This window comes from Rousettus aegyptiacus, unplaced genomic scaffold, assembly GCF_014176215.1.
Source record: "Rousettus aegyptiacus isolate mRouAeg1 unplaced genomic scaffold, mRouAeg1.p scaffold_m13_p_9, whole genome shotgun sequence".
Taxonomy (NCBI): Eukaryota; Metazoa; Chordata; class Mammalia; order Chiroptera; family Pteropodidae; genus Rousettus; species Rousettus aegyptiacus.
The window spans coordinates 41,391,243-41,403,142 of NW_023416312.1; the positions used below are offsets into that span (position 1 = coordinate 41,391,243).

At 40.0% G+C, this 11,900-nt stretch overlaps 1 protein-coding gene across 1 annotated transcript; it reads left to right on the top strand.

Moving 5' to 3' along the window:
* Positions 1 to 2,478: 2,478 nt before the first annotated feature.
* TBX22 (T-box transcription factor 22) lies at positions 2,479 to 10,459 on the top strand. Its single transcript, XM_016164898.2, has 8 exons — positions 2,479 to 2,656; positions 3,271 to 3,445; positions 4,254 to 4,355; positions 5,655 to 5,829; positions 6,677 to 6,841; positions 7,364 to 7,428; positions 7,800 to 7,885; positions 9,849 to 10,459. Exons 1-8 carry the CDS (start codon positions 2,479 to 2,481, stop codon positions 10,457 to 10,459), a joined length of 1,557 nt encoding a protein of 518 aa, XP_016020384.2.
* Positions 10,460 to 11,900: the final 1,441 nt, after the last annotated feature.

Below are 11,900 nucleotides of genomic sequence, written 5' to 3' on the forward strand. Positions count from 1 at the left end.
ATATGGGCACTGAGTTGAAAAGTCTCTTATAGAGGTTCATGGGTGTTTCTGGCTGAAACGAAGAGCATGCTCAAAGGAAACATGCAGTTGTGGGAAATGAATTACTGGCATAAATGTATATCCATTATGCTCCAGTTTCTGAAAGCCCAGTATTTCAGCAGCTGAACAAAGCGCAAAGCTGTGTGTGAGGCTTGCAATTTTTTTCTCTCAGATAAAAGTTAACAGGAATTAACTACACCTTAGTCCAGAACAATGAGGGAGAGCTGAGCTGCATTTCTCCCAGTTCTGTCATCAGATAGATACTGAAATGGAAATGAAAAAGTTAGATTACAAAATAAAAGGTCCTGGATGACAAAAGTATGTTCATGTAATAAATATTGAGGAAGAAGTTTCCCCTAAGAAAATAACTTATATCCCAAGATATACTATTCCTTGATTTTTTTTAATCTGGAATACTACAAGAGATATTGAGACTAACGTATTTTGCCTTATTTTTACAGAAACTTGGTTTAAAAAAAAACTATTAAGCAAAACCTTCTTTTGCTACACAGGTAATTTCCTGCTTTTTGTATTTGAGTCAGGGGTCAAAAGCAAGAAAATGCCTGTATTAGACAACATTAATGCAAGGGCTTCATTGTGATTAACACTTTAAATTTAATAAACGAACTCTCGAATTTTCTGTTTCTGAACTGTGTCTTTTAGCTAAAAACACAATGAATAAAAATATATCTTCTAAGTAAGAACAGATGGACAAATGCATTAATAACCTCCTCCTTCCTTTTAAGAAAACAAATTCCCATAAAGATGTAGCCAAGATCACAGCCAGACCCAGCTCAATTGCCTGTACACTGGCCATGCACCTCGAGCTTCAAAGGTGTAATTAATCTTTTGCCATACTTTCTGAGATCATTAGATACTTAAAGTCATACCCAGTTGCTTGAAGATCTCCTTCCCTTGGACGAGCTGCACACCCTCTCCACTCCACCACCATTATCAATGCACACTTGTACCTAAGAAGCTGAAACTAAAAGGTCACAAAAAATCTTTTACTGTCAGACTCCAGTCCTGAGATACTATCAGTTCACTCAAATTCCATTCTATTTTTAAAGTGTTGAATTAAATTTAAATGTCCTTTGAACAAATGTGCCAGAAGAGAACAGGAGAACCTTTCTGAAAATGTGCAAATGTCGCTATCTAGGATGAAGTATGAAAAGGAGTCCAGGGGCATCTGGTTTCTTATTTCCAATGAAAAATGGATGACCAAATCCCAAGGATATGGGCAGACATCTTACATCTGTGTGCATAAACATGCTCCTTGGAAGGGGTAGGCAAGTCTCTTCCAGAGACAAAGAAGGTGTCTTTATCTGTTTTAAAGAAAATTAAAACTGAACTCAGGAAGATATTCCAGGAAATACTGGAATCAATTATTTGAGCCTGACATTTTGAGGTGCCTCATCTTTGGGAGCAAATTTACCGTTCATGCTCTGTTGGCATCCCGGAAGTCTTTAGGCTGTATTTGCTAATTAAGTCATGTGAGTAAGAAAAGCCTATGTGTGAGACTATTGGGCTCTAGTACATGCAGGGCTTGAAGACTCAGTATTACTCTGGTCATAGGCGGTGGGCATCTGGGAGCTTCTTGCCAGCTGCGTTCTTCCCCACCTGGATAGAGAGGACAGACCAGCATACTGCCCACCCAGTTTGAGATCCAGACTGCAGAACAAACACACCTAGAAAGTTTACACTCCTCTAGGTTTATCAAGGGGACTCACTGGAAAAAAAAAACTATACACTTCTCGGGATCTGGTTAAATAATATTTGCACTTTTGTTGGAAAAGTGGCGCCTCGAGGGCAGTTATTTCGTATGTCTTTGAGTTTCACAATTCAATATAAAACAGCAACTTTGTGTATCCCACCTCTCTACTGTTCTCAGACCCTTTCCAGGCAACCCTCAACCCCACTCCATCCCTACTCCCTGTCAGACTCTGAAGTGTCACTCATGTTTTTTATTGTTTGCTTGTTTTCTATTGTTTCCAAAACAAACAGTGGAGCCTGCGACAGGCTGGGTATTACTCAGTTGGATGCAACAGTATCTCCCGATCTGAGCTGCATGAGCCGCCATTGGCGGCAAGTTTACTCCCTAAGAGGCCTGCGTTTGCCAATCTCTGCGCTCTGCCAGGTCTTAGAATCAGAGTTGACTGATCGTCCGCAGAACGAAGGAGGACTAAACTCCAAAGGACTTTGGCTTCAGTTCTATCTTCCTTTCCTTTCATTACACACACACACACACACACACACACACACACACACACACACACACACACACTTTTTTTTTTCTATGATCCAGAAATTGCTTTTCTGATTTGGGTATTTTACCGCTTCCTCTCTTTCGCCTGTCTTCTGCGCCCTCCCTTTCCCTCCCTCCCTAACCCAGCTCAGGTTGAAACTTTGCAGTGCACATTCTTTTCTCCCCCTCCAGGAATGGCTCTGAGCTCTCGGGCGCACGCCTTCTCAGTGGAAGCCTTGGTGGGGAGACCCAGCAAAAGAAAACTGCAAGACCCACAAGAGAAAGCGCAGCCTGAGCCGCGGGAGAAAGAAGGCGGAGAGGAGGAGGAAGAGAGATGGAGTGGAGCCACAGGGAAGAAGAGCGAGCAGCTGAGTAAGTACCTCTATCGCACCCCAAAGCCCTGAGCCTTCTACCCGCGCTTGCTGGATCCGCAAGTCCTAGCCTGGTCTAGGAAACTGCAGCAGGGCGGCTAGTCCTACCCTTGGACGTCCTGGCCCAAGTGAATGACCGCTTTCTGGGCTGCCGGGACACCTCAGCCACCTGGCTGTAGGGGAAGTTTCAGAGTCTCCAAGTCTCCCATAATTTTGTGGTTCGTTTATGGTGAAGGAGAGGGTCCCCACATGTTTATGGAGAAGTGAGACTCTTCAACTTCTTCGAAGCCCTGAAAGCCAGAAGGTGGCTGTTTCTCAGGGTAGAAAACAGGGCACTTACCCAAATTCCGAGGGGATTCAGCCTCCGGAACTGAAAGTCTCCGAGATAGTGAGGATGGACAGATTTGAAGAAGGACCGTGACTTTCACAGGGTGCAATGTGGGTCTCTTTTTCTCATTCAGGGGGCTACAGTGGGTTTTGTGGGAAACTTGGGGATCCATGGTCAAAGTCCCCGGGGAAGTCACAAGGCAGTCTGCTCTGAGACAAGCGTCAGCGAGAAGGGGGCATGCGAATGGCGAAACTCTCTCAAACTCTCCGAGTCTCTGTATCCAGCAGAAAAGCGATCCAAGAAAGAACCCTCAGCAACTGCTTTCTCAGGCTGTGGCGGCGACGGCAGCAGCAATGAAAGTTTGGAAGAGGAAGATGCTATCCAAGTGGAGCTTCAAGGATCCGAGCTCTGGAAGAGATTCCATGACATTGGGACTGAGATGATTATTACAAAGGCCGGCAGGTTCGCTTCTGCCTAAGCTATTCAAGGGTCACCCACAGTAGGCACTTAATGTACCGCTCTCAAAAGATGTGGCACTTCCAGTTTTCCTCTCTAGCACCCATCCCTCTCCCCATTTCACCCCCCCCCCAAAGTTACTGCCTCTCAATCGACTAGACTAAGATTAGAACATTCCTGGCCCATGTCAGTGGCTCAGCATTTATTTCCTGTACACTGTGACTCTAAGAACTCATTCTCCTAGCTCTTACTTATGTGATATATGACAAAAATTAGACCTACCAAGACAGGTGCCAGATGTCACCCCCTCATCTTAAGTTATGGCCAGGCTTCTTTGTTAAAACCTCAGTTATCAATGGACAATATCCCATCTAGCAGTCTATCCAATCCACCCTCTCTAGCCCAAGCCAGTTTGAGGTGGGCCTTTCCTGCTTTCACCTTTTGTTGTGGGACAACTTCTTTGGTGCAGCTTTCACAAATTTGCTTCACAGAAAGTACAGCTGAAAACTTGGAGGAGGGGCACAGCTTTTTCTATTTTACTTTTTTTCTATCGCTTTTTGTTATGGTGGTAGTGGGGGAGTGGGGTGGATAAAGCTTTGTGGTAAGGATATTCTACTCTAATCAGAAATCCTGAACTTGTTCAGTCAAGTATAGAACCAACAGTCTGTCTTCGTGTAGCAAATATCATTTCCTAAACCTGTCTATATTGGGAAGGGTGTTGTAAATTCCTTCACTTTTCATTTGTCCCCAGCTCTGCCCCCTTTGAAATATCTCTTAAAGCTTCCAGATCAGTTGCTATTTTCTCTTTTCACAGACGAATGTTCCCTTCTGTTCGAGTCAAAGTGAAAGGGCTGGACCCAGGGAAGCAGTACCATGTGGCCATCGACGTGGTGCCGGTAGATTCCAAACGTTATAGGTAACCGGTCCAAAGGAAGATACCCCAGGCCCAGGTTGGGAATGGAGATTCTGATCTCCAGAACCTGATAGTGCTATTTTGAAACTCTACCATTGGGAGTGGGATTGCTTTCCCAAGGCTTTGGGAGTTGAACTTTCTTACTCGAACTGAGTTTCAGATTAAGAGAAGAAAAGGTTTCCCCCTTTTTCCTCTACTCCTGCAAAGCAGGTGCCAACTGGTGTTTCTGTGTCCCCCAAACCTCACCTGCCCACTGTTCTATCCTTGACTGTGCAAACTGCAGTAGGTACAAACTCAAGTGGATAGGTGGAAAGCCGTTTGAAGGAATTTGGAGAGAAATGTCTGGGCTTCTGGGTCCATGCTGAGCTCTGGGTTCTGCTACTTTAGCAGCAAGGTTCTGGAGCAAAGCCCTGATTTTCCATCTAAGGCTAGTCTAGCAGTTATTGCGCCTAGGTCCATCTTGTCTTCCTTAGCCTTTCTCCTGAGGCAGTGGTCAGTTTACAGAGAGTACAAGAAACCTTTCCTCTTGATGTAAGCTCTCTAAAGCTGGCTAAAAGTGGCCAAACTGATCTAAAACCAACAGGCCCTTCTGTGCTAGTAGCCCAGAAGTGCCAGTCTTCAAGCATTTTGGCTCAGGGGCAATGGGACTTGTGTGAGAGACACCCGCACTCAGGCTGTGAGCTGTGGGCGCTTGACCAAAGTGGGTGTCTAGGCTTTCTAGGAGAAAGCCCGCATTGCTCCCAGGCCTGGGTTTGAGAGGCAAGGAGAAGACACAGTTCAAGAGTGTGCTGGAGCCAAACAAAGTCTAGAAATAGCAGAACAAGCTATTTGCTTCTCTGATTTGAAGCATCTTGGGAATGCTGCTTGCAGCTGAATGTGACAATGAGTCTGGAGGTCGCATGGGGCAGAGTTCTTCGGGATATTATGATGTGAAGCTTTGTTGGAGACAGGGCTTTGAGAAGGACTGGTGGTGGGCTGGACGGACACCATCCTCAGCTCTCTGCTTCTTCCCTGGCACTTCTGGCCCAATGCAGGATTTTTCTGGTGTCTCTGAGCGGTAAAATGGGTTACAGGTTAGATCAATTCCTGTTGCGGTTTCTGTGAGGAAATACAAACCAGACTCTGAAATCTCATGACATTATACTTGTCCAGGCACTTCATTGCATTTTAATGACATGTAGTTGCATTTGAGAATAGGTGGTAATCCTTGGCTGAGTCCCTTAGGACCAGATCCCAGCCACCCCCCTCCCACAGTACTAGCTTGGCTGGCTGCGTATAAAGCTATGCTCCACACATTTTCAGGTATGTGTACCACAGCTCTCAGTGGATGGTAGCTGGGAATACAGACCACTCATGCATCACTCCCAGGTTCTATGTTCATCCGGACTCACCCTGCTCAGGAGAGACCTGGATGAGGCAGATCATCAGCTTTGACCGTGTGAAACTCACCAACAACGAAATGGATGACAAAGGCCAAGTAAGTGTGTGCAATCATTTGCTTCAAGAAAGGGAGAGAGATACTAAGGCCTCAGTCCGCAGGTCATCCTGGAGATGCCAAGGAGGCTTCTTGCAGATGAGCTAATTGTGGTCTTTAAGAACTGTCTAACTTCTGGGACTGTGACAAAAGTAGCTTCTGTGTCCTTTGTTCATAGGCTGAGAGTGCTGCAGTTTGGGGATGGTGAGTTAAGGGAGTGTGAGGACCAAATGACACTTGCTTAAGCTAGGATGCCTGATCTGGGAGAATGGAAGAGAACCCTTCAAAGATCCCTCTGGCACCTCAACCTATCAGACAATCACTATGGGCTCTGATTGCTTTCCTGTAGTTGGCACACTCTGTGTGGAATGATGTGTTGGTAATCTCCTCTCCAACCTGCCCCCATGGATGGCCTTTTCAAGTCACCTCCATCTTGAGTCTTCTGCCTAGGTGCACCACTGCTCCTGCCCTGCCCAGCCTGGCCCTATCCAAGTCATGCAAGGAGGTAGTCTTCAGAAATTAGCAGGTGGGAAATGTCAGGTTACCATAAGCCCAGGGAATTTATGGGAGGCAGTCAGTTCCCGGCAACACTTGGAGACATCACATAGTCACCCATATGTGGAAGTAAGAAAGAGCCCCATCTCAGTCTAGTGTTGTTGTGGTGTCCTTTGCCCTGAGGGCCTCTGTCTGGGGCAAAATAGCACAGAAAAGTCCTTGTGTATGGCTAGTGTAGACTTTCTGTTTTAGCTTCACTTTTGTGTGTGGGCAGGAAGGGGACGTTAGTGAGAGGGAGACAGTATCAGGGAGGGGAAGCCAATTTCTAGGCAGAATTTGACAATATCTCCTCCAGATTATATTGCAGTCCATGCACAAGTACAAGCCCCGTGTTCACGTGATGGAGCAAGACAGCAGGGTTGACCTATTCCGGATTCAGTCTCTGCCCGCTGAAGGGATTAAAACATTCTCCTTTAAAGAAACTGAGTTCACCACAGTAACAGCTTACCAAAACCAGCAGGTAAAGCTAACTAGGTCCCAGGCAAGAAGGGATGGGCCCAGAGGGACTTACGGGATAGAGATAAGCTACAGTATATGGATTGAATTTTTCTTGATTTAAAAGAGAAAGAAAGAAAGAAAGAGAGAGAGAGAGAGAGAGAGAGAGAGAAGGAGGGAAGGAAGGAAAGAAGGACAAAGGAAGGAAGGAAGGAAGGAAAGAAGGAAGGAAGGAAGGAAGGAAGGAAGGAAAGAGAGAGAAAGAAAGACATGAAGGAAGGAAGGAAGGAAGGAAGGAAGTCTTGTTGCATTGTCATCAAGGCAAATTTGATTATGAATTATTTGGATCTTGTGTTTTTAAAAAAATATGCAAGGAGATAAAGAAGATAACTATTCCAAAGCTGACTTAAAACTATGCTTACATTTATTTAGCATGCCATATGACACATTAAAGTGTTTCATGGTTTTTGTAACTATTGAAAGCAATGGTGAATATACTATTATTGAGGACACTGATTATATCTTTCTCTCTCTTTCGAATTCATAGATTACCAAACTGAAAATAGACAGGAATCCTTTTGCTAAAGGATTTAGAGATCCTGGAAAAAACAGGTAAGCAATATAACAATCATATATAATATTTACATAGCCCTTTTCACAAGTATTATGGGTAAGGAAACTATGGCTCAGAGACTCAGAAGTCCTAAATTATGTAGCTATTAGATATTTTGTCTCCAAAATCTTGCCTCTTCTCAATTCCTCCCCTACTCACTTTTAATATAATGCTTATTCTAGTTTCCTGTTTTTTTTTTTTTATTCAGGGAGCAATTACTCTGGATTTAATTCACAAGTCCAGCTATAAAAGAGAGCTATTTCAGATATTCACCCCTAAAAACCATAAGAAAATAAATCAAAAGTGTACATAAATTATTATTTTCAGGATTTGCATTCTGGACTTATTGAAGGGTGAATCTCTTTTTCAGGTGTATATTGGAAGGGCTTTTAGATACCTACCCATGGAGGCCTTCTCTCACCCTGGATTTTAAAATGTTTGGTGCAGACACACAAAGTAAGAAAAGTTTTATTAATTTTTATTTTAAACATTAATGAAATAACGACAGACAGATCCTTTGTAACAAATCCTACACAAGGGGATAAGTATATGACAGAAATTGTGTGTTTACAAGGAAGTGGGTATATATTTATCTTGATGAAGATATAAGAGGCAAAAAGGAAGGTGAATTTCAAAGAAAAAAGAGCAGAGAGATAGTATTGGGAGATTTACTGACTTCTGATTTCTTGACTTATTGTAATCCTGAGATCTCCAGATTTTGCCTAGATTCTTTAGCATCTCACTATTAATATTCTTTAGAATCTGCCTGTGGTGCATTTGTGGATTCATTTGAAAATATGTTAGATATATAATTAAGTATTTTGTGTTTTATAAGAAACAGTCAGCACATGTTAAGTTGACTTCCGTTAAATTAAGTTAAAATTTTCACCATTACTTAGCTCTAATTTTCCTTTTGTTGTGAGTAGGGAAAATAAATGTTGAAAACAATACCAAGCCATCACAGTTAATTATCACAAACATTTAAAACATTTACAAAATGTTTGTTCCCAGGTAGGACATTACATGATTAAATAATCACCATAATTGACAATGCAGTCTTTCTGAAGGAAGAATGTATACCTTTATTTATTTTGATATTTAACAATATATAGAAGAGTTTATTTGCAAGCAACATGGAATTATTTTACGCCTTTTATCTTCATTCTATTAAAATTGTTTGTCTTTGAACATTAATTCAAGGTTACAACTACCTTGAGGAAATCATCAACATTACAGTTAGGTTGAGTTTTACACAGTACCATAATAATCAATTGAAATGGGAAGAGATGAAGCTTAATTATTTGGTAAAATGTTTCACTGGATTGACTATATTAATTTGGTCTATAGAATTGCATAAAAATATGAACACTTATTTGATAGTATCATTTTAATAGCATCTAGGTGTCACATTTTTAAAACATCCAAGTCGACACAAAGTGTACTAAAAAATGAAAAAAAAGAAAAAGATGATCATTAATTAATAATTTAAAATTCACAGTTTTCTTAATTATTTAAGATGTCCAGAATGCTCTCAAATAGCAAAGAAAACAGGTACCAATTTTTAAAAGTAATTTTGAATGTGTAATTATAAAAGGTATTTGCCACTCTGTTGATAAAGAATTAGACTAAGTCTTTTTACAAAAAATAGAAAAACAACAGCAAAACAAAACAAAACAAAAAGAAAGAAATCAACAACTTGATCAAGTTCTTTCAATAACCAATATTTTTAATTCAAACACTTACAAAATTAAGGTGCAAAGTCTAGATTTTCATGGACTTTATAATTATCTCTATTTTAGTAGATTGTAGGCAACTATAACAGATCACCTAACAACATTGATATGAACACTTTCATTTTTATCTTGATATTTTTAACCTGTAAAACTGTCTTTAACTCCTGATGTAGTGTACCATGGAAGCCTCTCTTTTAATATAAAAAAGTCTAACATGTTTAAATATATTTTAATTTATAAAGATCACTTTCACGTGCACTTATTTTTAAAATCAAACTGAAGCTTTCTATAGAATCCCAAATAACCAATTTGTTCAATTTAATCAAGAATTTTAGTAATTTTTTTAAAGTTTAAAAAAAAAACTAGTTTTTATTTGTAACATATAAGTGGCTCTGGGCCATATTTAATTGGGCTTTTTTTGAAATTCATTAGATAAATGTTATTCATATGCCTAGCAAAGTTCTTAATTACAGTGAATGCTCAATATATTATGCCTAATAGTAGGGCTAAAAGTAGTATTCAACTTTGGTCGGGAGAATTAGCATATTCTTTCCCAAAGAAGTTAAAAGAACTGAGAACATGCAAGAGAAGCTAATCTAAGAATGAAGCAGAGATAGTGTGTACATGATTACTGATTCAGTGAAAACATCAAGTTCATTGTTCATTGCCTGAATTGTCATTCACAGGTGGAAGCAGTGGCACATCTCCAGTGACCTCTAGTGGAGGGGCTGCCTCTCCTTTGAACTCCTTGCTTTCTCCGCCTTGTTCCCCACCTACATTTCACTTATCTACAAGCTCCCTTGGAATGCCTGGTCCAGAGGTGTACCTGCACAATATAAATCTTCCCCTTTGCTACAAGATTTGTCCAACTAAATTTTGGCGACAGCAGTCTCTTGTCTTGCCTGCTCCTGAAAAGCTAGCAAGCAGCAGCAGTTTTCAGTCCTTAAACCCACTCATGATGGAAGTTCCCATGTTATCCCTGGGAGTCACCAATTCAAAAAATGGTTCATCTACAGACTTCAGTGGGCAGTGTCTACAAGTACCTAATTCTTCTAATCAAATGTACGGATCACAGGAACCTGGAAATATTTTAACACCAAACCCCATTTCCCAGGAAGCAATTGGTTGCTCTTTCCATCCTTCCTTTGGCTTTTATAGGTACAGGTTTTCTGTGCCATCTAGACTGGTAAATGCTTCCAGTAATCTCAAAGTGAATGACAGTAGTCAAGTTTCTTTTAGAGAAGAAGGCAAATGTAATTATGCTCATTGGTATCCAACAATTAATCATTGTCTTTAATGAAATAGTCAAATTCCTGAAACAATTACATGTGAGCACATATTTTATTTGTAGCCAAAGAAAAGTCAAGAGCTATTGGGCTTAAAAAGCTTCATTATCAGAGGCTATTTCTCTGTTATGTATTTAAAGTGCCTTATCAAATGTTCATGAGACGTTACAGTCATTTTTGGCCTATAAAAATAAGACATAACAATTTCTGATTACGGTGACCTTGGGCCTCAAATAAGATACTCAATAAGCATAATTTGATGAGATAGACTACCAGGGAAAATTGACTCTGGGTGACAAAATCTCTAATTATATTTGAAGCCAGTGTACCATGTCAACTACCTCTTACATATTGACAATTAGCGAAAGAAGATGGATTTAATTCCTGTGAAAGCAGTGAAACAATTTAGTTTTATCTGTGAATATTGGCTTCATTGTAAGTATCTATCTAGTAATCTTAGGAGAAAATTTCATTGTTCAATTGCCTTATACTTTTATACCCTGCAGGTGAAGGAGCTACTAATCTCAATTTTAAGGTACAAATAAAGGACACAGACTTTAAAATGTTAATCCTTGAAGCCTAAAGACTGTTCAATCTGGAAGGAAAACAAAGATTAAATAAAAAGCAAAATATTTTAAATAAATTCAATCTTTTATTTCCTTTTATTTTCAAATCGGTCTTAGATCAAACTCGTTTACTTATTTTTTTTTTAACAAACCTGATATTTTATGCATGGTTTGCAAAACAAATTACCATAGTTCTCCAAAAGGACAAGGAATTGAGATTTGAAGGGGAAGAAAGTACTTGAGTCCATAAATATGAAAATATTATTACATTGGTACAATTTAATTCCACTCCTGTACAATAATCACAGTAAATTAGACCAGACAAAGGTAGCACAAATGAGACTTTTAGTTTATGAAGTTGAAAAGTTTCCTTTTACCTGGTTCTAAATTTTCTAAAAAGTAAAAAAAAACCCACCTCATCTGTATAGAACCTGTATATCTTTAAGATGAATCAGATTTTAATTTTTATGCTACTAGCTCTGCCATTTATTGAGCCAAGGCCTTCCATATCACAATGGTATGATTTAACTTCTGACAAATTAACCAATTGTTAAACTGCTCTTTCTAATTTTTCTGACACACATTAAGAAGAATGTATCAATATTATTTATTTTTCTCATATACTGCCTTCCAGTATATGCATTAAAATTATATGCCCCTTCAATTCTGGGGTTAGCAATAGAACAGCACATGGTTATACTCAAACTGAGCATTCTAGTCAAGATGAAATATTATTTATGGCCCAAACTAATTAGGTGTCTGTTATAAAAGTCTTTGAGGCAGAAACCTGTATTGCTCAGGTTTGTTAAATCAGGGATTAAAGTAGCAAGTGTACTTTATTATTGTCTATTCCAAAACAAGAAAGCTATAGACTAACTTTTACTGC